Genomic DNA, 27,169 nt, shown 5'->3' on the forward strand with positions numbered 1-27,169 from the left:
CTTGGAGGTGTTGTATAAGGAAATAGGGAAGAAAAAGTAAAAAGAAGAGGGCGCAGATTAAGCTATAACGGAAGAAGGATCGAGGTGTGATATGTGAAGGCGATGCGATGTGGTGGAGGCGTATATAACAATGTCAGCTTGATGCTTCAAGCTGGCGCGATGGTTCCAGTCGCCGTCAGGGCTATGTCAACCGGAATGCTATTGCAGTTTCGAGGGTTACCGAGTCAAGCTTGCTGGTTCTACAGCAGAAACATGCAGTATGCGCTGCTGATAGAACCGTTCGTGGTGTTAAAGATGGCGTTGATTCTTAGATAAGAACGTGAGCCGGCTTTTCACAAACAAGCAGACCGGAGGACGAAACGGAGACGGCGACTGGAGAGATAAATCTGTAGATTGCAAGAGGCATCGCGATTCCAATGCTCTGGCGGGTTTGGTCGGTTGGGGGTGATGAGACTCCTAGAGCAAGTCTATCATCGGTATGCGAGGTCGCTGTGGAAACGGGGATATGGAGTTGAGTCGGATGCGATGACGACGATGCGGCTGTGGTGACAAATTGTCGCTGTGACTGTGTGGCTGTGTGGAAGAGAAGAGAGGCTGTTGGTGCTCGGTCGACGCGCCTACAAGTGCAAGGATGTCGAAGGTCCAGGGATCATCGATCGATGCAATGCAGGTACGGGGAGAGACACGAGGCGAGGCTGTCAGGGCGGCGGCAGCGTATTTATCGCGACGATGGTGACTCTTCACAGCGTGGCCTTAGGGGCGACGGCGAGGTGACAGCCTGGAAGCGTGGCGTAATCGCTGAGCTTCAGGTAGCGAGTGGGTACAGGCTCTCGGTTGTGTGACTCTTTCGCGCTGAGGTGGCGAGTGACAGGGCAGGTGGCCGCACGCTGGCGATTTCGGAGCGCGCCCGGGCAGCTAAGGCTAGGCAGTAACAGCGACGAGACCGCCTGGAGGGGCCGGGGCCACAGCGCTGGTTGTCAACTGAGCAGCACAAGATGCGGGTGGCAAGCAAGGCCTGGTGAGTGAGTCGATGTGCCCACTAGACAAGACAAGAAAAAAAAAAAACAAAGGGACCGTGATGACACAAGAAAACGGGCTGACAGAGAGAGAGAGCGTGTTGGGGGGGGTTAAATGAGCAAAGACACAGGCAGCAGTGCAGTTGCTGTGTGCTGAAGTTCTTTGTTTGTGAGATTTTTCGATCTTCTCCCCTTGTTTCTGCGTCCAGGTGACTGATGAGTTGGCCTGAGATGCGATGGAGCCCGGTTCTGATGCGTTGTTCTTCTCAGTCCAGTGTACGGGCGAAATGCCGCCGCAAGCAGTGCAAATAAGTGAGATGAGAAGGAAAAGTATAAAGAAAAGAAGATGCAGAGTGAGGAGAGATGGTATTTTTTTTCCCAGTATTAATGACAAGAAAACGAAATGCGCCGGAGAGTAGAGAGGCACCAGAGCAGACTTCGAGAGTCGCTGGCGAGCTTACAGGGCGGTACCGAACTTCATGGTGACGGTTCGTAGGGAAGAGAAGAATCGAGCGCCGGCATGGGGGTCGTGGCATAGTTTTGAATGGATTTCGCTGCACGCAGGACAGCAGAATGCGCCGGGGCGGGCGGGAGTCTCCAACGAGACACTCACGGCGGGAGTACAGGGGGCAAAGGTACTATGGAGCAGCAGGGAGCGCGCATTTGGGCCTAGCCCGGTTTCGAGGTACCTCGACAGCGCTGCGCATTTTGGACGCGCTGCCATTGGCCCAAAAGGGAGACCCGTCAGCCCCGCACATTCCCCTCCCGCGTCGACGAATCAGTGGCGGGCTGGGACGCTCCAAAGTTCAATCCAGCGCCAGATTCGTTTCTGCTTGGGGAGGGGTCGGCCCCCCAAATTCTCCACATGCAGCAGAAGCAGCCGTTGCTACTGATGTAGGTTATGCCTCTATACAGAATGAATATGCTGAGTCTGACTCTGACTCTGTAGACTACTAGTATTGTTTGCGTTTGCCTTGGCTTGAGCTGGCAGTTCATCTCCTGTGGTGCCGACAAGATGCGAGATATTTTTATTTTTATTTGTCTTTACCCCTTGCCATGCCACGCCGTGATGCAGTGTTTGCTTTTTGTGTACTGCCCCAAGAATGCTTGCGCTAAAAAGCCGTTTCTTGTAGGTGGCTTGGTTTTTTTCCTTTTGGTGGCCTCATCGCCATGCGCGGCTTAGCGTGTCTGACCTTTGGCGGCGGCTTATCCCTGGCCGCAGCCGCAGCAGCGTTACTTTTCTGTTTTCGTGCCCAGGCTGCTGTGCTGTGCTGTGCGGTGCAGCGCGGTGCAGCGCAGCGCTATGGCTTTTGGACAGATGGGTATTGCAGCATGTTTTGTTCTTTTTGCTATCAAACGTGCTGATATGCTGCTCCCAAGTCGCTGTCAGGGCGGTGCACGGGCCCCCTCCAAAACCTCATCAGGAGCAGAGAGGTGGTGAGGCAATGAGGTAATGGATTCAACGACGGCAGGGCAAGAGCAGAGCAGCCAGGCAGCGACTTTTGCCTCGATGTTTGCAAGCTGGGCAAGCACTCGCCAACAAAGGGGCCGTCTCGAGAGAAGGAGGCAATGAAAGGCGAGCAAGAAGCTGAAAGAAGCTGAAAAAAGAGGCTCCCGGTGCCTCATTCCTTCCCTTGAGCTGCCTCCTTTCCCGCTGCTTCAATCTGGCCACTACTAACTCGCTTCGGTAGGTACCTGTGGCTGTTGTACATGTCATACAGCACGGCTACTGCCCGCTATTCGTAATCGCTGTGGTGGCGGATGGCGGGCGGGGGAGGCGAGTTGCTTGAATCAGCGGCCCAGCTCTAGGTTTGCTTGTTCTTGTTTGCTGCTGCCTTCTGATTACGAAACCCTGACTACAGACAAGGCAAAAATACGAAGAGTACCTACCTACCTGGTAGTACTTCGTAATAGTGCCGTATTTGCGTATTTGCCCAGGCAGACAGTTCTTGGAAGGATCGGAGCAGATGCGATACGATATCGACGCACGCCATATGATACATGAAAATGTGATGCGGTACGAGCCAAATGGTACTTATGGGTACGTGTTTCGAGCACGGAAAACCACTAATAGCACTCAATCACTGAATCTGGCATGGCTACTGGTAGTACTTTGTACCGCGTGCGGCATACTCCGTGCGGACAGTAGCACTTGCCTTGAGAGAGGCCTCTTTTTGCGCTTTTTCTAATCGTGCACGAAAGCAGAGAAAAGAAAAGAAGAAAATCATTCGTCTTCTCTTTTCATCTTCCAGCCATATAGAAGCCTCGGTTTTTTTTTTAATTCTTCTCCTCTTAAACTTTGTAATACTTTATGCTTAACCACGCAAGTGACGCACGCCACAGAAACATTCACCAAGCCTCCAATGACCAACATCGCGGCCTGTTCGGGGCCAAGCGCTGGGCTGCTAGCACTGCTGAAAGGTTGCGTGGTGCCAGCTCGACTGGCTGTACCTGCAAAGTTGCTGATACGCGTTCGCAGTGACGCGCACGTCGCTACAGTCGTGTACCCGGTACCGCGTGTGTTCGGCGGATGCCTGATCCAGCCGTAAAGTCCCGGACGGACCAAGGCTTCGATTTCCATCTTCTCGACGCTCTCGCCTGGCACACTCAATTTCGGCCTCGTACAGCCCATTGTTTCGCCAGCCCGCCTTCTCCGAGCCCACTCCAGTTTTTTGCGTCGTTTGCAGCTTGGCTACAGCGCCTTCCTCACCGAAACCAGACAGTGCATTTACACATCATTTGCTGTGCTTTTCGTAAAATGCCCTGCGTGTCTCGTCCAACCAGGGGGGAGCTACATCGCGGAGCAGCCTGCTGTCCAGCCGTGCTGTGCTGTGCTGTGCTGTGCTTGGTGCTGCGTGTGTCCTCGTACAAGGATATCCGGTTTGCCGTGCTTGTCCCTCGACGCCTCTTTCTAGACTGCTGGGGCAAAGGCGGTCTGGCCGCCCGTCAGGGATAATCTGGACTTGAGCCCTCGACAAGAGGCATCAGGCGCTACTGGTAGTGGCAGTTCTCAACTAGCCACCTCCAAACCCTGGTCTGATACATACATACAGCGCATCTAGGAATGCTTCCGCGCCGTACCATGCCATCAAAGTGTGTGTCGAACGAGCAAGGCTCTTTGTCGTTTGCTTCTGGCCAGGATTCCCGTGCCGTCACACCACCAGCAGACACAGGGAGAGGTCTCAGCCTGTCACAAGCATGAGTTGGTAGTATGAACATGGGAGCAGCAGCGATTTTACACTCGTACTAACAGCAGCAGTACCTACATAGGTCTCAAGATCATGGACGACTTCGCTCAACCAATTTCCTACAAGGGCCCAGCTGCCGGGCAATACTGTAGGGCATTTGCCAGCGTATGCCTGCCTACCTACAGGTACATGACGACGCTGAGCTGGAAGAACCCAGGGGCGGCGCCACCAGTTGATCTTGATTAATTTGCAATGCTCTTCAAAGGAGTGGGCTGCAAGCCCAGGCTGCATCGCTATAGGCTGCATGCTAGTACCAGGTAGTACTAGTGAGGGAGGTTCATTGCAGGATGAAGCCATCAGCTCTTCGGATGCTTATTACATGCTCGTAAAATACATACAAGCTGACAAGCAGCAGTGAGAGTACGAGTCCTACGGCATTACTCATCGTTTCCGGCAGACAGCAACTTCGTCCGTGCTTTAGTACCCATCGGTACTCCAGAATGTCGTGCAGCTCTTTTTATGGAGGGACGATCCTCATCCGCCACGTTGACCCAGAAGGCGAAAAGGAATTATTCAATACGGATGCAGCTCAACGCGTCTTTTCTTTTCATAGCCTCGGGAGATGATGCAGTGGTGACTTCAAACGCAGTCCTTTGGCTTTTGATGCCTCTGTTGTGCGATTTCATCCAACCTTGAAACTCGCCAGGTTGATCAGAACGCTTTCTACCTACCCACCTTCCAGCAGCAGTTCCTTTTTTCGATTCCAGGCGCTGTGCAGTTCTGTGGCGGCAGGGGCATGTGATAAAATCAGTCGCGTTTGGTCACACCATGAGGTGAAAGCAAATGTAATAGAAATGAGAAGAGCATGTGCTATCGCTCTTCCCAGCCATGCATGTCTCACAAGAGAAACGAACAACAGCCAACAGGACTGGCCTTTTGACGCGCTGACACAAAAGCCGCTTGGACCAACTGTCACATCTAGGCGAGAGGAATGGTCATTCCGAGTTGGCGCCGCGCCGTCTTAGTTGCTGCAGTGCTTCCAGGCGCCAAATGGAGGCAGCCACACAAAAAGAAAAGAGAAACATGGGAAATGAGGGTTATCTCGAGCCATCTCGAGCCAGCCAGGGAGACTCAGCTCGCTGCGACCCTCCTTTGCTTGTTCTTCCTGCACAGTTCAGGGGAGAGTTCCGCGTCGCTCGACGTACAGCGTCTGGTCAATTTCCAACCTGCAGCCTGATGTCGCACCACCACTAAACATGACCCTTTTTTCCCCAGCCACATGTCGCTATCAAGGTGCAGCAACTTCGCCCGAAATTGCGTGGCAAGTCGATGGGAATCTCGGTCCCCGCCGTTCATCCGCACTCATCGAGGCGATATCGCCTGCACTTGACTCTATACGCCCCAGAGATCAGCGCCTATCCCCTCCGGCGGTGGCTCCGGAGTGTGCTTAGCCAGGCTGCAAATAGAAACACGCTGCATCGCCGCCTGTAGCGGGTAGTACATCAGCCTAGCGTCATTGCCCGAAGCTTATAGAAATTTAAGATCCAAATCAAGGGATAAGCTATATGGGAAAGGCGCTTCCAACTACCATCAAATGAACCGACCGCAAAAGGTCTTACAAGTAGGCTCTCGCTCTGCTACAGTAATCTACTGTATGTCAAGCTAACCTTGGACTGACTCTGTTGCACCGAGGCTATGCTAAAAGGCGAGGCCACCAACCATATACCTATGTCTGCTCCTATTTGCAACGCATCAGCCGGAAAGGGGTGTCTTGAACTGAAACCACATCCAACTCGAACCTCTTATTCGTGAATACTGTACCAAGTACGCACAGAGAGTGCCCTCAGTGAGTTCGATGTTTGGAGTATAGCCAGCCAAGTCATCATGATGAGGGGGTTCCGCTCACAAGCCTCTCCGGGTGAAAGCTGTCACAATTCAGAATCCTACAGGCACATATGCGTCTAGCCGTCCACCAGAGAAGAATGGCGGTTGTGACGGAAAAGGTACGCGGTTCGCATGGCTGCATCTCCAGCAAACATACGCCAGCGTCATAATTTCCCCCCTTCTCATGTCATGCGGGTCTCCCCCACAATCTCTGCGTGTCTCTGCCCGTTTTGACTGCATAGGCCTGCATGTGCGTGAGGGGAAGGCAAGGCAAGAGGCGGAGAAGGGTTGAGAAGGCTCCGTCTGCTGTATCAACTTACAGCTATGCTATCATTATTCGCCTGCTCATACAGCAGCAGAGCGCCTTGCCGCTGCATCTCCCACGTCAGACGACAGCCTGGCCAAAAGGGACAGCCTCGGGCCATGCCACAGCTCTGCAAAGGCGGCAAGCGGCGAACGGTTCGCCCAAGCCAAGTCCACAGGCTAGCTATCACCGCCTTCTCCCTTTCAATCAGTCTCAGACACGTATCCCCAATGCCAGGTCACAAATGCCCGGAACACTGGCGGTGATGCCCTTCCTGGGCCACGATAGCTCGTTGATTGGACATGGTCTTACTAGCGACAAGCTCGCTGCTAGCATGGAGTCAAGTCTCTCCTCCTACCTTGAAACCTAGCCATCTAGTGACAGCTCCGGCCAATGAGTAAACTCGGCCAGCCATGGCGCCAGAGAATGAGGCTAGCCAGTTAAAGACGGGACGAGGATTCGGCTCACTCGCTCGCGGATAATGATTCAGCCAAGCAAGGTAAACACATCCGCCGCAATACTGCTCATTCTGACGCTATACGTGGTAGGGAATTCTCATACGCAACAGAAGATTGATACCGAGCGTCTTATTGGCATTTCCACCATGTGCATTTGTCTTCCAAGCGGCGTTATGGAGCGGCGCATAAGGCCGATTATACTACTGGGACAACAAGCGGCAAATACTTCTCAACATCAAGGGGGAGTCTGCGGGCGTGTTAAAGCAAATCCGAGAGCCTGGCCGTTGGGAGTTTCCACTTCTGCCCTCTCTGCCTGATTCACTGGAGCTATGATGCTACACGTTGTGCCTGGCGTCGGTCTACGTCTGGCGGAGCTCTGACGAAGAGTCCACTGCGGTCAAGACACGGATACGATCATGGGAGCAGGACTATGGAGACACGACCTCCTACCATCCTGCTTCGTCACGGCGGTGAAAAGCATTGTCTGCCATATCAGCAGTGGCCCATTCCCGAATAGCGAGCGCATAAGGATGGACGGACATACGTAGGTATCTGGGCTCTCCCAAGCGGGCGGATCTGCCTGACAATCGGTTGCAGCCCAATTTCGTGACCTCCGGCTATCCTTGGCTAAAGCCTAAAGCTAAAGCGAGAATAAGGCATGACTCAGCACGCCGTGTTTGTTTAGAAAATGCTCAGCTTCTCACACTACTACCCGCATTCGGCATCGATTCGGATTCCTTCGTGAGTCTACCTAGCTATTGCTATGTGTATTATCTTCTCAAACTCGAGATATGATTGCCTTCTTGTTCAAATCAAAGAGCAAGGCGGTGATGATATCAGAAGGCAGAGAGCACTGCAGTGCGGCTTCGCTCAAATCTGCTTGGATAATGGAGCCCACTCGCTGTAGGGCATCGAAGACGTGTCAGTGACATTTGCTGGCAGGGCCAGCAGCCAAAGGAGCTGTTATCACCGGATGGAAGCATGTAGGGTTGGCGTTTACTCTCTCCACCTTGCCCGTTGTCCTTTTGCTTTTCCATTGGCTCTTGGTGGGTTAATCAAGGACGATCCCTCGTGCCCAAAGCTATGAGCGATGTTGATTCCCGGCGAAATTAAATTCTGGCTGGTGATTCGATCGCACTACCGGATGCAGAGAGGCTCTATTGCGGCAAGACACGTTGAATGCAACGGCAGCTGAGTCTACTGCACACTGACACCACTGTGACGGACGCGCGAATATCGCCGCGCCGAAGTTTTCGCTACTTTCTTTGTCTTCATCAATCTTTCCGTCTTTATGCGCCCCTGTCTAGGGTAAGCTGAGCTGCCTAGGCGCAATGACAGGGGGTTGTCAACCGCTGTTAAAGGCTATCACCGATTTCCTCTTGCAAGTGACTAGACTAAAAACTCGATAGATCTGTCAACTTGTCGGATTCCATGCCACATTATACGCATGTGAAATCATGTCAAGTTTCGCAGGCTTACACGGCCGAATTTCTGCAGCGAGCGATGATCGGAGGACCCAACAAGAAAAGAGGTGGCGAAGCATTGTGGCGCGTGAAACTGAAACGAACCTTTTGCCATCTTCTGTGCTCCAATTTTTGCTGCCCACTATCATCCGCTACCGCAGGCAGCCATGGCCGCCATGTGACCGGATGACAGCCGAAATGCTCGACACCGCCGCCGCCGAACATGGATCGTGAGGAGCTGACCGAGACAAAGGAGATGAGTCTTGGATGCGATAGGTAACCCCCGAAGAGAGAATGGAAGATTCTAGCATTCCACATACCAGGGACTGACTACTCCGGCTTAAAATAGCAAGCCCAATTATACGAGATGATTCATCTTCACGTAAACGACCTACTATTCATCATTCTGTCAACTCCGCTTAATAGAAACGGAACAGGCAGGGCAAGCAGTAGGTTAGTAGGTAATAGGCAGAACAGGCCACATCAGCACAAACATTCCTTGTTTTCAAGCGCAAATCCATTTAATTGACCTAGTAAACCACGGCGTTTCAGCCTACCATTTCCTTTGGCTCCTGATAAAATAAGCTACGTAACAGTATAAACGAGTTTCGATTATTCTCCCAAATTTTCTGATTCCGATGGCTCAGGCTGAGAATAGGCTCTCGCCGCCTTTGCTCGTATCAACCCTTGACCTTAAAACGCGCACAAACAAAATAGTACAGGAAGCGTCCGAGTGAATTCGTGAAGCTGCTGTTTTGGTTGTCTAAGACGCCATGTAGGTGCTGGCATCGACACCCTCCTTGGGGAATTCGCTGCAAAGTCATACCGAGTTAGTTGCCATGCCTTGTTACAGTAGTACGCGTAATGAAGAGACGGATTTGCTTACGGAAGAGCGACTTCGAATCGCTTCTCGATCTCCTTGAGAACCTCCTGGTCACCCTCGGTGCTCACAAAGGAAATGGCAAGACCCTTGGTACCGAATCGACCGGCACGTCCCACACGGTGGAGGTAGGAGCTGGCATCGCCGGGCAAGTCGTAGTTGATGGCCAAGTTGATTCGCTCAATGTCGATACCACGTCCAAAGACGTCGGTGGCAACGCAGATGCGCTTCTTAAACTCCTTGAACTCCTTGTAGCGGCGGATACTGTCCAAAAATAGTTAGCAACTGGAGAGTCAAGGTCCCCTTTTCCTAGGCGTTTCTCCAAACTTACCGCTCCTCCTGGCTAACTCCAGAGTGGACAGCGATGGAAGGGAAGTTGCACTCGCGGAGAAGCTTGTCCAGCTCGGTAGCGCGGACAGTGCTCTTGACGAAGATGATGACCTGGTTGAACTGAAGGTCGTCGAGAAGCTCGTTCAGCTTTCTGTTCTTCTCGCGCTCCTCCAGCTTGATGTAGTACTGCTGGAGACCGTGGAGAGTGAGCTTGGTGTCTTCGTCGACGTAGTGCTCAGTGGGATTCTGCATGAATTTGCGGCAGATGGGCTTGATGTTTTCGGCAAGCGTGGCGGAGAACATCATAACCTGCTTCTGCTGGGGGGTAGCACGGAAGACATCCTGCACGTCGGTACGCATATCTGTGTCGTGTTAGAACATGGCGGGTGAGGAAATTGCGCGTTGCGCTTACCGGGCTGGTCGAGCATCTTGTCACACTCATCAAGGACAAAGATGCGAACGCTGCCGAGGCGGAGAGCCTTGTCGCGGACGAGAGCCTTGAGACGACCGGGGGTGCCGACGATGATGTGAGGGCAAGTGTCCTTGCCCTTGAGAGTCTCGACGTCGTTCTTGATGGGGGTACCACCGTAGAAGACGCCGGTCTTGATGTCAGGCATGTACTTGCTGAATCGGTTGTATTCATCTCGGATCTGGTAGGCCAGCTCACGAGTGTGGCACATGACAACCACCGAGACCTCGCCATTAACGGGCTCGACTTGCTGAAGCGTGGCTAGGACAAAGACTGCAGTCTTTCCCAGACCAGACTTGGCCTGGCAGATGATGTCTCCACCAAGGAGGGCCTGGGGGATACATGTTTGTTGGACTGTCGATCGCGAGGAAGTTAGACTTTAGTGTAACGTAACCAAGTGTAGCAACGAACGATGGGTGATATGCGTCAAGGTCCGTCCATCGTCGCAGCATAAACGTGATTTCTAGATGTATAAATTCGTAGCACAAGCTGGAATCTACTTTTCCTCAAGCCACCAAAGGCAGAGGAGCTCTTGGAGCCGTTGTGATCCCAGCTGGCAACCGTCCGTCATGTCACAAGGACACAAGGACTTGAATTTCTTGCTCTTCTTCTCCCCGCAGCCTGGCTTGACTATCTCCAAAGCCTTTTTGGCAGCTCCCATTCCCCGAGTGAATTCAAGGGACAGTTTGTGATATCTGCCCATGCAGTTCATACCGGCAAACTCGAGGAATCTGTACGAGCTGCCGCATTCGTATTTTCTTCTTCTTCTTTTCATTGTGAATGCCACAGATTTTCGGTCTTTGGAGAGTCTTTGCCATGCCAACTGCAGACACGTCACATATACAAGGATAGTGACCAGTTCAGCTGACTGCAAGGCCAGCCATTCTTTCGTTGGCTCGATTATGCTTTCCTCTTTTCTCTTCCTCCTTCTCTCTCTCAACTAGTTTGCTTGTCTTTGCTTGCGAGATGGACGGACGCTTGCTTTCAAAGGAAAGGGGAACCATTTGTGATTGTGTGGATTGGCTTAGGACGGTGTTAGAATTTCAGGACTGACCCTCCGAAGGATGTTCGAAACCGCAATCTCCAATGGCACGCAGAAGCTCGGGCTTCAGCAGGAAATCGCGGAATCCAGTGGAGTGAATGCCGACGTAGCTGCCCTTCTTGTCGACGGCGCCGCTGGCGGCTGCCTCTCCCTTCTTTCCGTTGGAAGCGGTAGCGGCGGCGGTGTCGTTGGCGGCGCCAATCTCCTCATCGGAGTAGTCAATGAGATCCTCCTCGTGAGACATGTTGGAAATTGATTGTCGTGGTGTAGAGGATGAGGCTGTTTGTTCTGCGAGAGGCACTGACGAGTTGGGCGCGTCAGAGGCAGGCGATGATGCGGCGAAGAAGGAAGAAAAAAAAAGAAAGTCAAGAGAAGACCAGACAGGTAGACAAAGCCCAGAGTATCAGGCAAAGAGATATTCCGGGATGAAGAAAAAGACACAGACAATGGAGATTGGGGTTGCAGTGCCACAGGTACCGAAGAAACTCGTTCCGATGGGTGGGTGTGAACGAGGGAAAGATGAGGCTGCTGTCAAAAAAGAGGGCGGAAGGGGAAGAGGCGAGGCGTGAGGCGCGATCTGAGTAAGCGGTGGTCCGTGCACGCAAAACAAGTGCACGCACGTGATCTGGATAAAGGCAAAGCAAAAAGCTAAAATGAGTGTGAATTGTCCGAGCACGTTGAGAAATACACTGTATGACTTGGAGTAAAGTTCGAGAAGCTTGACGTTTTTGCTTTGTGAGTATCTGTTAACATCTTCTTTTGTGCTGTGCAACCGTTGGCATGGCATGAGATGCCAATATTATTTCATACTTGTTAAAAGAAAGGAGATTATTGTTATACGTTCAACCACCCTGGGGGAGAAGATGGCCAAGCAAAAGGGTAACGCTGGCATACAAAACCGGCATATTTACTCAAGGGCATCGTATCTTTACCAGGCGGCCAGCTATCTGGCAAACTGCGCCCATCAAACAAAAAAGTCAACCAGGACTGAAGATAACCAGGATGATACAAAAAAAGACGAACAGCCCGCCGCGGTAGATGGCGATGGCTTTACACACAGCAAGCAGGAGCGCAAGGCAATAATCAACTTGTCTCACCAAGTCATCTCAGACATGAGATCGGTGTCGCTGAAGGCTCAGATCCGGCAAGCCCCAGCCATTAAGCAGACGGTCTGCAAATACTGCGATGCTGTCCAGATTGAAGGCAAGACGTGCCATTCTACCGTGGAGAACCGCAGCAAAGGCGGCAGAAAGCCATGGGCGGATATTCTGGTTACTCGGTGCGACACATGCGGAAACGTGAAGCGGCATCCCATCAGCGCGCCGAGACAGAAAAGGAAGCCGCTTCGGGCCCCCAAGTCTCCAAGGAGAGAGGAGAGCGGCGCTGTGTCTGAGCCAGGGTCTGCATCTGCACCTGAGCTGCCGACTTGAAAGACGACTGCGATGAGATTGGAACACGTTTGTGTAATATCATAGCAGAGTCGATGGACAGCCTTCAAATGAACGCCGAGGGGCACACAGATGGCGTCTCATTCAACAAGGACTGAGGCCAGAAATCAGACCAAGATGCTTATTGGAATTCAGGGCCTGGAGATTGTCTCCTGGATGACTGGATGAGATACCTGAAAGGGGGAGAACATCATTGTTTGGGTTGCCTTAAGGATCATAATGATGATTTTCCCCTGTTCTCAAGTCCAACAAATGCGGTCTTCATGCTTCATTGAATAACTCATTGTCATGTTCATGGCAAAACCCGAAGCCAATGAAAATTGGGCAAAGAGAAGCCCCAGTCTTCTAGGACAAGACTGCCATTGTTGTCCCTTACGAGGCTGAAGAGTTCTTCAAACCCGAAGCGACCACTCTTCTTTACGGGCTGCACTTGGGGATTTCCAAATGCTGCTGGAGAAACAGATGAACGCATTTTGGAAACGCAAAATCATATATATCATTAGTCGCTCAGTAAATGCTAGCAGAACCCGACATCTTTACGAAACATTAGCCCATCTCACTCATGAATTCCATCTCGTAGCCCACACCTTTCAGTGATCCATCATATCTTCTCCCTCCGCTCCTCCCGTACAACAGCCCATCATCACTTCTCAGCCTCCTTCACGCTCTCTTCCCCAAGCACTCTACTCGCAGCCATAAACCTATCGCGTGAGTTAGCAAAGTTAATTTCTTCTTAAATATTCACGAGAGAAAAGACTCACAGGCCACCGTGCCAGCTACCCAACCCCTTCATAGCTTCGGCCTGCACACTCGTCATCCTTAATAAATTCTCGGTATCTGATAGGTTTTGTGACAACAGAGCCAACTGCGATTGTAAATGTGTCTTGTGTACATTGGTCAGTTTGATTGCCAACAATTCGAGGCTCCAGGAAAAAAAACCGAGTAGGAGAATAAAAGAAAAAAGACTATCAACTATAAAACTCACCACTTGTCTCGACTTCATCACACTCCCACTCGTCGTCGCAACGCTGCTCTGCCTGCCCAGGCCCTGCGATCCACCGCCCGCATTCCGAGACGCCATTTGCCTCTGTTTATCCTCCCTTTTTCTTTTAGTAAAAAAATGTATAATATTTGATGAAGATGCAAAACCGGTTTGCTCAGAATGAAAACAATTTCCTTCTTCTTGGAATCTCTACGTTGCTTCTAATAGGTTCCGTTCCTTGACGCGTAGATGGATAAGAGACTTTGTTTGTAGTGAAGGTTGTCGATTGTCCTCGGCCGCGCCAACTCACGTGATTTTGAGCTGCTACGACTTCTCCCTACAGCAGCAAATCATCCACCTGTATACCTCTCGCACATATAATGAAAGAATTTGATAACATTGGAGAAATTCTAATTCCTTTAAATTTGTCAGTTCTAGTTTATCAGTACTGCTTATGCCTTGAAGGATAGAGATACCCAACTTCAAGCACCTCGAGTTTGCAAGATGTAGAGCCATAAGCCGGGCGTTTCAGACAACTCTCTGCCTACAATCAAGATCCAAATAACAAAGAAACCCAGAGAATTAAAGAAATATATACCATCACTTTAGAGTCAAGAAGAAATTGGCTTTTTAAGAATGCAAAAGACGTGTTTTGTCAGAATCAACATGCCGTATTATATTTGGACTATCTTGAGAACAATGCCGCCCATATCTTTTCCCATCTTCCCGTCATTAACGCTATTTGCCCTGCCAGTCTATATCTTTATTGCGTGTTCAACTATCAATTATTCAAGCATTCTGCCGCCGCCTGGCATGGCTATTTTCACCTCATTGAGTTCCAACAAGCCCATGGCTGCCAGATGGCTGGCGGTATATGGCATGACCAACACCGTGCCATTCCTGATAAAAACGGCACATCACAGTCTTGTGATGCTTAGACCTTCTCAACAGACCATGACTGATTGACTCCCCAACATGGATAAAGAAAAAGTGGCGGAGCGGTGCCGAAGTAAAAATAGAACGAAGAAAAGGAAAGGAAACACCAAAAAAAAAAAAAAGAAGAAGAAAGAACAAAAAAATGAAAATCAACACCCAAAGAATCTAAAATGCTGTGATGTGCACCAGGTAAAAAAAAAATAGTTTGCCGTTGTAGCTCAGCCTCCCTGTCCGCGAGGCTTTTTTCCAAAACTCAGGCTGAGATTGATAAAATAAAAAGGTATATATTCCAGGGTCGTCAAAGTGAGCGCCCTGGAGCCGTTCGTGTGCCTTGTTTCTTTTTGGAATGAATTAATATCGACGTAAAGAGCCGGTCCAGTGAGAACACTTATTAATGTCACATGTATCCCCAGCATGGCCCGCGGCTGTCTTCAGTTTCGTTTCCACATGTACATATACGGGACTTGATAGCCCCCCCCAAGTTCAAAAAGCGCCAGTATCGACCAATAGTCCAAAGTGATCCAAACAGTCGAATTTGCGATAGCTGCACTACGCTGCCGATATGTTGCTGCATGCGATAGAGAGGGTTGGTTGCTTTCCGAGTAGGAAGGAGTGTAAGCTAAACAACCTGTCGATTATTGCTTCTTTATACATTGTAAAAGCGGTTGATGAGCGCATACAGCGGAACAGATGACGTTGACAGAGACGTAGAATAACGCATCTTCATCGCTGTGGTGTGAAGGATGGTCTATAGAGAAGAGTCGGAGAGAGGAAAGTGAGATACAAGGAGGGTGGGAACAAATGAAAAAGGAGAGGTTAATGTGTCGTGTACGGATTTCATGTGGACGTTCCATGAGGCTGAGGCAACAAGTCGATGGTCATATCAGCTTGTTGTTTTTTTCCCCTTATAGTCCACTCAAGGTCCTTGCTGTCGCCGCCGCTATCGTTGATGCTGAAGACTCCCCTGGCCGCTGGAAGTTGATTGTTCTGAGCTGAAGTCACCGCTATTCGCGCTAGCGCTTGCACTACCAGTCAGACTGCGATCGTTTCGAGATTTGGGGTGATTGAAAGAGCTTACCCCAATTTGCTGTTCAACTTGCTGGGGTGCTATCCCATTGCCTGGACCCGGGGGAAACCGAGGAGCGGGCTGTCGAGCGCCACCAGGTGGTGATGTCTGGCCATTTGCAGGACCGAACCCATTTGGCGGCGAAGGCCTGCCGTTCCCACCTCGCATCGACGGGCTGTATTGATTTCCGGGCGAATGGCTGGTCCGACGAGGGTAGCCACCTGTCATAGTCATGGTGTGCCCGTTCACAGGGCCGCCGAACTGCATCTCATCCATCCGAGAGGCCGTCAAGGAGTTGGCACGAGAGCTAACGCCCATGGCCCCACGATCCACAGCCCCGTATCGGTTCGAAGTAAAGCTCAGCAGAGGATCGTCCAAAATGTTGTCGTTGAGCGTGGGCATTTGGTTAATTTGACTCATTTGGCTCGATTGTCGATGGCGACCAAAGGGTCGGAACCGGCTGCTTTTGGATGGAGGCCCATCTCCTTCAGGGTTTCGTCGCACCTGGGACGGAGGTGGCCCGGGCATCTTGCGGTTCTTCTTGGAGGTGACGCTCATCATGTCGAAATTGTCGGGGTCAATTACAGGAACGTTGGTGGCCATGGATGGATCGAAATAATCGTCGTCTTCGTCGTCTTCGTCGAATCCACCCTTGGGAGGTGGTGGCCCTCGACGAGAGGGAGGCGCAGAAGGCTGAGGAGGACCGCGCCTCATCCGCATCTCCTGCTCCCTCAAAGCTAGTTCCCGTTGGCGTAATTGCAATTCCCTTTCTCTGAGAGCCATATCTGAGTTGTCGGTCCCAAAGGACGGCTCTTGGCCCTCTGGGATATCGTCGTACAGGACTAGGTGGGAGAACTCCTCCAAGTCATTGCCGTCCATCGAGCCACGTCGAGAGGCTGCACGAGAACCTCCGCCATTCATTTGAGGTGGTGGCCTTCCGTAGCCGTTGGGTCCACCATTTGCCATGGGCCTACGCATTCCTCCCGCATTGCTGAAATTGGAAGATGCCCGGGGTCGTGGCTGACGAGGTGGCATTCCGTTGCCATTGGGCATCATGGGCCGGAAGCCGGCTTGAGATGGTCCCCGAGGAGGAAGCGGTGATGCGTTGTTAGGGGAGCCAGGTGCTGCGTCCTTTGGCCGATTGCGGTTTACAATGTTCAGGTTGTGGAGGATGGCGTAGAGGGTCTCGATTCGAGGCACTGGGACTCCGGCATCGCGGGCCAGCTTTATCGGTGATCCGAGATATGTCTCGACTTCCATGGGTCGTCTGGCAACATAATCTTGCCACATAATGCTCTCTGCCTGATTTGGCTTCAACATGTCGTCCATAGTCAGCTGCTTGAAATTGGGCGCAAACTTGCAGCCGTTAGCCTCAGCCAGGCGCAAGAGTTCGTCAATGACGTCGGAGATCATCTCCTTTACTCCCACTTTCTCCAAAAGCGCTGCGTGATTAGATGCGTCGAATATTACACTGGCGGGATGGAAAGCAATGGGCCTGTGCGTGTATTGACTCTGTCAGCTAATCCAAGCAACATGTCTAGTCATCTCAATGACCAATGGCAAAAGCTGACGACGACTTACCCAATTACTCTCTCAAATTGCTGTTGTCGGATGTTGGGGGATACCTGACTATTCACCTGGCCGGAGCCAAGCGTCATGGATATAGCCTGGGCCATGTCTTCTTGGATAGACTGTGGAATGGCGGCATTCCGACTGGCAGCGCCGATCCAAACATCTGTTGAACCTTTGTGCTCAAACTCGCTCTGGCCAAGCTGGTTGAGCTCAGCCCCGGAGACAAGCGATAGGACGACATTGGTCGGGAAGCGTTCCTCAATTGCGCTTTCGATTCCAAGCGTGTGCGTAGTGTTGACAAGAATACAAGTATGCTGAGGAGTCACGACAGAATCGATAACGGCGGCGAGATCGTATACGTCGGGAAGGGCCTTTACGCAAAGGATGACGTAATCGAAGGGACCGTCTCGGTTTCCCGCAGCATCTTCTGGGTTTCGGACGACTGGAAAAAAGGGGAACAGGCGTCAGTACGTTTTTGCTCATTATTCCATCTCGCGCGAGTTGACGCGGGGGGGCCGCATTGTCATGGCTTACCATGCCGGGGTTTAAAACGCTCATTCCCAAACGTTTGTGACCTGCAATTGCGCAAGTTAGTAAGGAAACAGGTAAGAACCAAAGGGCCGACCATGATGGCTACGTACTTGAAAGAGATGCCATATTGAGAGACGTGCTCAAAACCTGACTTCCATACCAGCGTGACGTCGCAGGCATTGGTAGCCTGGAGTCTCCATGACAAGAAGGCCGAGACGGGATTGCCTCCAACTGAGCATACGCGCATTAGCTGATCACTCATAACGAATGGTAGGATCTAGAGCGCTGCATCTAACAGGCCTCTCTGTCTGTGAGGGAAGGACTCGAAGTTGAGAATCTGGGAGAGGACGGGTGTAGAAGAAAAAAAAAGAGGGACAAGAAGTTGGAATCAACGGAGAGGAATTGTTTGGGCCAAGCGAGGCTTAGGAAGAAAAAGAATAACTTGGAGAAGAGACACTAAAAGTTTGGGACGGGCAAAGAGCAAGGGTGGATATTCAAGTACAGGAATTGGGGCGTGTCTGTGAGAAGCGGGATGGGGGTGGGATGACAAACCTGATAGAGTCTTGAGACGGGGCGCCTTGGGTGCCATTATTTTGTTCGAACCCAACAGGGATTAGTGAAGTGGCTAAGATCTGGGAAATGGAAGGGCAGCGGCCTCTCACGATGGCCGTGTGGCCGAAGTCCCACGACGCGCGAGCAGGCGGGAAGGGTTTATCCCTGTCGGCGGGCCAAAACAGTTATATCCGTATGTATGTACGGTAAAAGAAGCGTATCTGGCTCTAGAGTGGGCTAACTGGCGCAATATGCATACAGCAATTGGTCGATATCGCGGTTGGAAGCAAGTGCTATATCAATCAACTCGGCTGTGGGATAGTCGGAGCTGACTCGGGAGACGAAGTGGACCGTACCCAATCGTGTGCCGGCTTCAGTTCGATTTGAGGGCTCTGAATGCGGGATAGCGGTAGCTGAGCTGTGAAGAAGACGATGTTGGAGAGGAAAAAGCGATAGAGGCAAAGCAAGCTCTAGCTCAGAGGCAGCATAACTAGCGACTCAATGTTAGAACGAAAAAGAAACCTGTCAAGACTTTGAACAAGCATGCAGCTGGCTGATTGGGGAATATTTTTTTTTCTCCTTGGGGGGTGTGGGATAGGGGCAGGTGGGTTGCTTACAGCAACGGGTGGCAGATAACGGAGGGCAGCCAGCAACTCAGGCCTTGTTCCAAGGTCTGAAGGCCCGGGGATGGTGGGACGAGAGGGCTGAAGAGATAAGTGGACGGATGGGAAATTGTCTGGGGTTTTCTGTAGGACAGAGGTGTGTGTGTGCGTGTGCGTGTGTGGGCGGAGTCGTGGCGAGTTGGAGTCGAATAAGAATTAAGCATACATGGACAGCAGCCGCGCGGTGGCTTGGGCCTGCTCCTGGAATGATGAACTCCAAAAAAGAAAAGAAAAACAGAAAAAAATAGCCTCGGACGGGGCGTGTTATTCGGATAGCCGATCGGAATTATGTGCTGCGTAGGAGAGCTGGACGGCGATGCTCTGCTCCGGCTGCCTGTACGCGAACGAAACGAAACGACCGACAGGGTGCATGAGCGAGCGAATGGATGGAGACGGCGCGCCAGGCAAGGCAAGGGAGAAAGCGAATGGCCCGGCTGGTACGTTGTACGCGGCAAACCCCAGCCCAGCTGAAAGAGGAGATGGATTCTGTTCGTAGGAGCGGATGCGCAGTTAGTCGCGGATGGTGAATAGCTGAGGTAGCGGAGAAACCGGCAAGTTAGCAAGATGGCCTAAAAAAAGAGCTCCGGGCAGGTCGATCAGTGGAAGGGGAGAGGGAGAGCTTTGGGCTGGCGGGTGGCTGGCAGCCTGGCAGCCTGGCACTCGCTGGGCTTCAGCGCTCAAGGTCCGCTGTTCCGTGCTCCCGGAGCTCCCTGCGGCGCCGAGGCCCTAACAATGGAGCCCTAAAAGGCGGCCTGGATTGTCGACAGGCACCGACAATAGTGGAAAGGGTTGTGGCGCAGCCCAAAACAGAGTTTTGCTTTTCACATGAATGCATGTGGTCTTTTCAAGGGGGGAAGATGTTTGTTGAAGAGGGAAGAGGACAGAGAGAGGAAGGGAAAAGGGAAAGGAGATGAGATTAGAAGAAGAGAGAGAGAGAAAGCCACTTTGTAGATTGCATGAAATACCTAGCAGTAGTACTAAGGTAATGCCAAGGTACTTGGTAGTGGTATCACTGCTTGGAGGGGGAGGGAGAGAGGACGAGTGAATGCGAAGCCGGCCAAATGGTACGACTTGATGGCATTCATCCATGTACGTGCTCCGAACCGTATCAATGTGCAGGCACGGTAGGTACTACTAGTAGTAGTACAACTATTACCACTACTTTTCGACCCGGCACCTACAACTCCATGGCATTGATCACGTACCTGGCAAAAGGGACGAACAATGAGGCCAAGAACCCTCAATGTCTTGCTGGATATTCCAAGACCGGGAATGCTTGCTCGGGCTCGTACGTTTGCGTGCTGCGGAGCCCTCGGCCGCGAAGAATTGCAAGTTAGCGCAAACCGAGCATTCCAGCATGCCTCGGGAGCGGCGGCGTCCAGGGGTGGCCAGGCGGATTCCTTGGGATTGCGATCCCCTATTTTCCTCTTATTTTACTTCAAGTCTTGTCAATGCTTTGGGTACTGACAGCCCAAACGCCAAGGCACCAAGCGAGCACCACGCAGATAATGCACGTCTTTGCTTTGGGCTGTGTGTACTCGCGCACGGAGATGGAAAAGGTGTCGGGACAGCCTGATGAAACGTGTGCTCTGCAGCTTGTATCCACGTCCCAGGTATTACGTCTATGTGGCGGTTGGTTTGCTCTTGCGAAGCTGGCTCGAGGGCTTGTTAGGGCTGGCCCAAGCCTCTATAGATGGGAGTACCTAGGTCGCACTACCGTTCGTGTAGGACAAGCAAGTACACGCTTCGACGTCGAATCAATCCTCAAATATATATCATGCTTTGCTGGGCTGTGCGGTGCTGAAACTGTGCAGAGTAGACACATATTAGGCCATCAGTCCTCTCAGTGTGGGGCATCGCTAACGCACAGCTGCTCCTCTGCTCCTCCGAGTGTCTGTTTCAAGACGTTCGTTTTCCCTCGAGGCACTGAATCCGATCAAGATCCTTCGGAGCCTGTCAGCGCGCGCAGTAACAAGAGCCCAGGCCGAGACAGAGTTTTGCCCCAGCGCGTATCGTGAAGTGACATCAGCCGCCTTCGGCAATGCGGACAGTAGCGGCAGGCGCTAGAGGGGGCCCTGCTGGGGAATGAATGAATGAATGAATAAACGGATGAAATGGCGGGGAACAGCCAAAGAGAGAAAGGGAGAGGAGGGAAGAGGAGGTGATGACGAGGAGGGGAAATGGAGAAGTTTGTTTTACTTCTTCTTTTTACGAGAGCGAAGATCAGGCTGGAAAGACAAAGCGAAAAAAGCTAGCAGGTGCATAAATGGGATCGAGGAATACGAGTCTTGCTAGTACAATTGAAGATTGATACGAGGTCCCTGCATGGCTCCGAGCGCTGAAGATTTGCTAGCAGAGCTGAATCACGGGGATCTCATTGCTTGGCGTTTCCTATCTTTTCTTTTTGTCTTTATTTAGTTGAAGAGAACTGGCCATTTCATCCTCTCACAGATACCCACTAGCTATGTCTACAACTGACCCCAACGGTGCTTTTCTGCTCTGGCATCTCCTGACTGACACGTGGAAAGTACAGGTAAAGCTGGCAGTGATAATGATGGAGGTGCTCACTGGCCAATTGCCTGCCAAGTCGGGCTTGAGATGCAATGCAACCAACTCTTATACGATATATAGAGTCTTGATACTAAATATATCAGATTACCTGCTCTATGCATCTGTTTCCTAATCTGCGGTCCATCCAATCCTATCTCGATAAATACGCCCCAGGGCTATCTCTGCGTATTGGCTACCAATTGACTTTTGCCGGCACAGGCGTAACGGACGCTAGCGCCATACCGCGCGCAAATCGCTGGTTACTGCTGGTTACACTGCTTTTGCCACGGGGCTTGGTGACATGCATTCCAGCCACGGCCCGCGCACTGAAAAAAGAAAGGAAAAAATTCTATAAGCCGTGAGAATTACAGGTACAAGGCACAGGCACCGGGAGCTTAAAGCGGAGCGAGTTTATTACAGTCGTACTACTACTAGTAGGTACCACCAGGTCGGTGCGCAGTTGGTGCTAAATGCCATTGTTGACTCTAATTAGGGCTTTGAGAGAGCCCTTCTTTGGCTACTCGCTTTCGTGCATTTTCTATAGGCCACTGCACATGCTGCAAAAAGAAATCTACTGTACAGTAGGTACCTTGGCCGTATGCAGCCGTATCAAGTATAATCCCTGCTCGACGAATTCGTCAGCTATCCGCTTCGCACTCTTGACAACCCCGGCGCTATCGATCATGGCCTGCCTGGTCCGTCCGTAAGACGGACGGGATAAACTTTCCAAGATTGCAATCTTTTTCCTCTTCTTTTCTTTCTTCGAGTCAGATTCTCTCGCCGAATTGGAGCCTCACCCACCCTTGTCCATTGGGCGAAGCCCCCTGTTGCCTCCGGAGCTATTTGGGCGACAACGATAGATGATGCCGGCTGCCAAGCCCTACCAGTAAGTGAAGCTTTCCATAGTTTATGGAGTCCATTCTATGGAGTATCTGCCTCGTTCTTTAGTAGGCACTAAAGCATTGTTGCGCCTTGCTTCTTTCTCTCGTCTTCACTTTTCCATGTGCATGTGTCTAAAAAGCTCCGAACCCCGATTCTCGTTGCATCTTGTTCGGTACTTCGAAAGTGGAGTGGGGGCCATTTCGCGGAGCGGCCGGAAGAAGCTGCCACTATGCCATTTCACATGCCGCCTTCGGTCTTGGCCACGGCGAGAAAAAGAAGGGGAAAAAAAGAAAAATTAAAATTTGGTGTGTGAAACGTATGGAAGCGGTAGTAGCAACGGTTGGACAGCAGCGTAGGTAGTACGAGGTACCTATGGTAGAACATTTGTTTCTCCTGAATTGACATCACACTCCCGTGTGTGCTGCACAGCTCCCTACTTCAAAAAGAACACCAATGTCTTGGCAATTTCTTTTTCCTCTTTTTATCCCCTTGGAGCACTATTTCAGGGGATTAGCCAACACACGCTCCTACTGCGTTGCTCAATCTTTTGTCTTTCCTGCTTCTATTTCTGGACATGTGAAATGACAAGTTTCCAGTACCAGCTCCTGGGTGAACAGCCACGACGCATAACATGTCCCTGTACCTGGCACTATCGGCCAACCGCAGCGCTCCGATCGCCTCTGCCACGCAGCGCAGCCCCCCGCACCACGCACTAAACCTTGGCAGAGGAAATTGCCGTTGCAACAGACGTGCATTAGCCCGGGATTCGTCAGCTGTCTTCGGAGTATGGCATCATAGACTTGTCAAAGCAGAATTTCCCATGTTCAGGTACTAGTATACAGTAAGCTGCAGGAGCCAGGCCATCTGTGCTTGTGTACTGCAGCTTTTTCATTAAACTGCAACAGTCGGGCGCAGGATGTTCTGATAAGGAGATTACCTGCCTATTCACAGCGCGCCCTGCAGCTGTATCCTTATCAGGCGTATATCGGGCCAATAGGATCTAACTGCCATGTGTTCCTTTTAGGATACTTAAACTCTGGATTACTTGCTATAGCTTCATGTTACTATGAGGAATAGAAGAACGAGAAACGGATGACGAGTTAAGCTACGTACTCTATAGGCTTATATAGGTAGGTACGGCATTGGTATATGCCTACCTGGAATACAGTAAGCTGTATGTATCAGAGAGCTTAAATGCAACTATTGTACAAAAGTCAATTTCAAACTGACCAAAGTCCGCATATGCTTGTCCACGGCAACCTATCTTCGGGAGTCTTGCCGTGAAACAATATAGCAATTTCCATACGAAAGTCTAATATCCTTTTCCTTCTTTTCAATGCGATTGTAATGTTTGTAGATAAAATGTCTTGGTAGGGCCTTCCCAAATGTGCTGTTCTGCACGGCAGGCGCTCCCCGCCGCTACTATTGGCTTAGATCGATTTATCCTGGCAACTGCTGTGCAAAATAGGCAAAGCCATTCCACTACACTGGACACCCCCCTTGAAATTTTCGACTTTGCACGCTTTTGACAGCACTCCGTCGAGTCTTTGATGGAGCTTCGACTCAACCTGACACAAGCCACGGGAGCAAAGTCGCCGGCTGGTTGTCTCTTGTGCGTTTTCGGCTAGTTGGTTTTGTTTTTATTTGATTCCATGACGTATTCTCAATACTGACTGGCGGATACAGGCAGATTCAGCATGACTTTTCAGATGGGATTGTGGAATCCACAGCCGCTTTCCCCATCTCCGTTTGTCAATGCCGAGTCGTGAGCTAGGGACGCAGCTGATACGACTACCATCGTTTGTCTGGAACACCCTATTTCTCGTTCGAAATACGAAGTGCGGCGTACTGCGCGTACTACCACTGCAGGGCAGCGGAGCAGCCACGGCACTCGTACCATCCTTTAACGAATTTACCCTCGCTCATTGGCAGCGTGTGTATTGCGGGTTTCAGAGAGCACTGCCGTCCTCGTATGGAACAAGACGCATAATATCACCCATTACCGAGTATCTCAGTCGGAAGTCTGCCGCCTCGTATGTGCCGATGGTGCCCCATGGGGCTCGGGATGGACCGTCGAGAGAGGCGATTGGCACGCGCTTGACGCCACAAAGAAACCTACTTGTGTGAGAAGCCTTGTGTCGCGAAACCAACATGATATTCTCCGGAGACCAGTCAAGAGAGTAAGCAACACAAGGAGTATGAAGTAATAGCACCCCAATTGACAACCTTGAACCAATCGTACATTGTTGTTAACTGCTGCTGACAGCTTGGATGATAGGTTATGAGTTGTAGCTGCTATACTTGATGCTCCTGGGCAGCATTGATAGTGACACTGCCGTGGGTTGCAATATCAAACTGTGAGCAGAGTATCCTCAACATACTATACTATGCAGCCCACAAGTGTGTGGATGTGCTCCCAATCCTAGCAATTGGCCATCTTGGCCTCATATCGTTCCTCCCCTGAAGGGACCCAATGAGAAAAGCGGCTCCCCCCTGTCGATCATCTACGAGTATGCGCCGCTCCGAGAGCCCAAGCCACCCTTTTGTGACCTACCGACCTGTGTGCTGGCCCGTGTTCGATCTGATTCTACGATTGGCCAATGGCTGGGCGAAATACTACCTACCTAGTGGTAGGGTTTTGGACGATGGACTCTCTGTACTCGGTATAGAATTCTGAGCACCATCTCGTCACTGATGGCACCACGGTTATTATAACGCAGTTTATCCGAGGCCCTTTGCAACATGAAGGCACATGTAGGCATTTTCTGCTGGCATTCATGGACAAGTGTCCTGTTGTCCTCGGACTGATCTGCGACCAAGAAGTTGTCGTTGTATGCTTGCAAACGAATCAACTGCTCCAGCCACCCTAAGGTGAATGGCAATATAGGGCAAGAGAGCATTTGTCTTGAAGAATCGCATCCCCAGAGCATCGATGTGTATGATTGCCAATACTCAAGCTCTTGTGGCCTCTATCGAGCTCTTTGAGTGATGCGTCATTTCTATGCCTGTCTGTCTCTGCTGGCTAAAAAGCAAATGGTCATCTATCCGTCACTGCCCAATAGTTACTGTAAAGATTGGAATCGATCATCTTGTTTCCTATCCCCCGTTTTCCATTTTCAAGTTCTGTTTTAATTTTCTACTCGCCAAGTTCAATTTCCAACCTTTTATTTCTAGCCTTCTACATCCATTCTTCTACATCCATTCTTCTACATCCATTCTTCTACATCCAGTATTTTACACCCATTCTTCTACATCCAGTCTTCTACATCCAATTTGCAATCTCCAGGCTCCTACTCCTAATTTCTTACTGAGTTTTCTACTTCTACTTTCTACTTTCTTCTTTCCGTTCTTCTACTCTTAGTTCTCTACTCCCGGGTTTCTACTTTCTACTTTCTTCTTTCCATTCTCGACTCTTGTTTCCCTACTCCCGGGTTTCTACATCCATATCTTAAACATATAATTATTTATGAATGCCTGCTTCGTTTCTCCCGTACCCGAGTGACACTCTGATACTGTCGTCCATCAATATACTATTGGAACAATGAATACTTCAGTTGAACCAGCCTGTTGGTACTGGATACCGAGACAGCGCCGATTCAAGCCTTTTAAAGATGGACGTGTTTTGCACAAGATCTTCACTATCCTCTACACCATGCTGCTTTCAACAGATCACTGCTTCTTTCTGCGGCATCGCCCATGTTTGCTTCCTCGGATCTGCGCTACGTCGCTAATCAGGTCAAGCATCTTCGTGGGTCCTTCTAGAAAATTCCTACGGCAGCTAGATCTACTCAAAGGCCACTGCTTCCGATGGACAACCCTCTCTCTGTTGAATCACAGTAAAGCACATGATGGTTACCTACTGCGGCATGAGGTTTCTCAGACATTTCTCAGACATTTCCCAGACATTGATTATCACAGCTTATACTGCAGACTACTTTTGTCTTCCTCCCTCTGTTTTCACAAAGACGACGCTTTCTTGAACTAATTGTTATTCTAGCTTCGTTTACACTGTCAAGACAACTTCGGCCACTACATCTTACCACTATCGCATCTAAGAGAGTATTTGAAACATAAAACCAACTACTACAAGAACACGGCCCTCGAGAAATCAACAGATACAAATCGAGTGATTATCATGAACAATGTTTCATGCGTCACAACTTGATCGACTCAATTGTTGCCCCACGTGCTCATCTAAAAGATCTGCGGGTTTCTCGATATTTGTCTCAGAAAAGTGGGTGAAATCTAGCAGTATAAAGCTCAATATTTCCTTGAAAATAACGTTGGTGTGAGATCCGCAATGTCTCATATTAATGAATTCGTTGATACTGTTTGATATCGAAGCAGCCGTCTTCACAACACGAGCGATTTATTTCTTATTCTTTGAGAATGTGCCGACGCGATACGCTCTTCTTCAAATGTGCTACGTTCCTTTCATCTTATTACCAATCTCTTTTCCCAATGTCTTTATTACAAGTGTCTCATCTGCCAACGCTGTCTAATTGACAATTACTTTACTGGATGAGATATCTCTAGCTCGAGTCAAAACAAGGTACGAGCATGCACAAACCGGTATCCTAATGATGGTCACAAAGCTAAAACGCAATGTCTAGGTATTAAACTATTGACAACCTTGACGAATTAATGGGGCTGAAGCTGCGAGAATTATCGAGGCAGCATTGCTGATCCCTACTCAACAAACACGATAGGTGGGACCAATGCTATCATGGCCTGCAGATCGCTGATCGGCCACTGGGGAAACCCTTACAACAACAGCCTACAGGTGGGTAGACCGCGATCAGGCTACTAACCCTGCTTTTCGTGGCCGTGTAAAGTGCGCCTGAATGATTCGGGTTGGAAAGACATTGTCTCAAAGTGTGTTGAAGCTCTAAGCTGAAATGCTGGGCAATTTGTGCTCGCCTCGGGAATTTATTGATGCACTCCCTGGCAGCTC

General features: G+C 50.6%; 5 protein-coding genes across 8 annotated transcripts; 2 read left to right on the forward strand and 3 right to left on the reverse strand.

Annotated features, from left to right (window-relative positions):
• Window positions 1-8,814: 8,814 nt before the first annotated feature.
• On the reverse strand, window positions 8,815-11,545 carry TrAtP1_001796 (uncharacterized protein). The gene is made up of 5 exons (XM_014085810.2): window positions 11,047-11,545; window positions 9,936-10,346; window positions 9,525-9,885; window positions 9,200-9,457; window positions 8,815-9,125 (listed from the first exon to the last, which is right to left on the reverse strand). The coding sequence occupies exons 1-5, from the start codon at window positions 11,276-11,278 to the stop codon at window positions 9,077-9,079; spliced, it is 1,311 nt and encodes a 436-aa protein (XP_013941285.1). The 5' UTR covers window positions 11,279-11,545; the 3' UTR covers window positions 8,815-9,076.
• Window positions 11,546-11,718: 173 nt separating this feature from the next.
• TrAtP1_001797 (uncharacterized protein) lies at window positions 11,719-12,976 on the forward strand. Its single transcript, XM_014085809.2, has one exon. It carries the CDS (start codon window positions 11,820-11,822, stop codon window positions 12,462-12,464), a length of 645 nt encoding a protein of 214 aa, XP_013941284.2. The 5' UTR covers window positions 11,719-11,819; the 3' UTR covers window positions 12,465-12,976.
• A 3-nt stretch (window positions 12,977-12,979) lies between these two features.
• Window positions 12,980-13,708, reverse strand: TrAtP1_001798 (uncharacterized protein). The gene is made up of 3 exons (XM_066111162.1): window positions 13,468-13,708; window positions 13,244-13,365; window positions 12,980-13,183 (listed from the first exon to the last, which is right to left on the reverse strand). The coding sequence occupies exons 1-3, from the start codon at window positions 13,561-13,563 to the stop codon at window positions 13,126-13,128; spliced, it is 276 nt and encodes a 91-aa protein (XP_065967235.1). The 5' UTR covers window positions 13,564-13,708; the 3' UTR covers window positions 12,980-13,125.
• A 401-nt stretch (window positions 13,709-14,109) lies between these two features.
• Window positions 14,110-20,588, reverse strand: TrAtP1_001799 (uncharacterized protein). Of its 4 annotated transcripts, XM_066111166.1 has the most exons (7): window positions 19,989-20,588; window positions 18,739-19,314; window positions 18,122-18,611; window positions 17,680-17,800; window positions 17,573-17,613; window positions 17,048-17,480; window positions 14,110-16,961 (listed from the first exon to the last, which is right to left on the reverse strand). In XM_066111166.1, exons 3-7 carry the CDS (start codon window positions 18,156-18,158, stop codon window positions 15,341-15,343), a joined length of 2,253 nt encoding a protein of 750 aa, XP_065967236.1. In that variant the 5' UTR covers window positions 18,159-18,611; window positions 18,739-19,314; window positions 19,989-20,588; the 3' UTR covers window positions 14,110-15,340. The 4 variants fall into 4 exon arrangements, with proteins under 4 accessions (XP_065967236.1, XP_065967239.1, XP_065967237.1 ...); XM_066111163.1 differs by lacking the exons at window positions 18,739-19,314; window positions 19,989-20,588 and having other exon boundaries at window positions 14,110-15,419; window positions 15,479-16,961; window positions 17,680-18,141; XM_066111164.1 differs by lacking the exons at window positions 18,739-19,314; window positions 19,989-20,588 and having other exon boundaries at window positions 14,602-15,413; window positions 15,479-16,961; window positions 17,680-18,141.
• A 3,177-nt stretch (window positions 20,589-23,765) lies between these two features.
• TrAtP1_001800 (uncharacterized protein) lies at window positions 23,766-24,520 on the forward strand (the record flags this gene model as incomplete). Its single annotated transcript, XM_066111167.1, has 5 exons — window positions 23,766-23,827; window positions 23,902-23,962; window positions 24,085-24,248; window positions 24,388-24,418; window positions 24,494-24,520. 5 exons carry the CDS (start codon window positions 23,766-23,768, stop codon window positions 24,518-24,520), a joined length of 345 nt encoding a protein of 114 aa, XP_065967240.1.
• Between the last annotated feature and the right edge of the window lie 2,649 nt (window positions 24,521-27,169).

The sequence above is a fragment of the Trichoderma atroviride genome, chromosome 1 (assembly GCF_020647795.1).
Source record: "Trichoderma atroviride chromosome 1, complete sequence".
Classification (NCBI taxonomy): Eukaryota; Fungi; Ascomycota; class Sordariomycetes; order Hypocreales; family Hypocreaceae; genus Trichoderma; species Trichoderma atroviride.

Bases quoted from the DNA above. Each gene is read 5' to 3' on its own strand.
- TrAtP1_001796 (XM_014085810.2), bottom strand. From the start codon at position 11,278: ATGTCTCACGAGGAGGATCTCATTGACTACTCCGATGAGGAGATTGGC. The intron at 9,886-9,935 runs GTAAGCGCAACG...AACACGACACAG, and splicing joins CAAGATGCTCGACCAGCCCG to ATATGCGTACCGACGTGCAG. The intron at 9,126-9,199 runs GTAAGCAAATCC...ATGACTTTGCAG, and splicing joins CGATTCGAAGTCGCTCTTCC to CGAATTCCCCAAGGAGGGTG.
- TrAtP1_001797 (XM_014085809.2), top strand. From the start codon at position 11,820: ATGAGATGCCAATATTATTTCATACTTGTTAAAAGAAAGGAGATTATT.
- TrAtP1_001798 (XM_066111162.1), bottom strand. From the start codon at position 13,563: ATGGCGTCTCGGAATGCGGGCGGTGGATCGCAGGGCCTGGGCAGGCAG. The intron at 13,366-13,467 runs GTGAGTTTTATA...AATGTACACAAG, and splicing joins TGATGAAGTCGAGACAAGTG to ACACATTTACAATCGCAGTT. The intron at 13,184-13,243 runs GTGAGTCTTTTC...CTCACGCGATAG, and splicing joins GGTAGCTGGCACGGTGGCCT to GTTTATGGCTGCGAGTAGAG.
- TrAtP1_001799 (XM_066111166.1), bottom strand. From the start codon at position 18,158: ATGGCACCCAAGGCGCCCCGTCTCAAGACTCTATCAG. The intron at 17,801-18,121 runs GTTTGTCATCCC...GCGTATGCTCAG, and splicing joins CCGTCTCAAGACTCTATCAG to TTGGAGGCAATCCCGTCTCG. The intron at 17,481-17,572 runs GTAAGCCATGAC...CCTTTTTTCCAG, and splicing joins GCGTTTTAAACCCCGGCATG to TCGTCCGAAACCCAGAAGAT.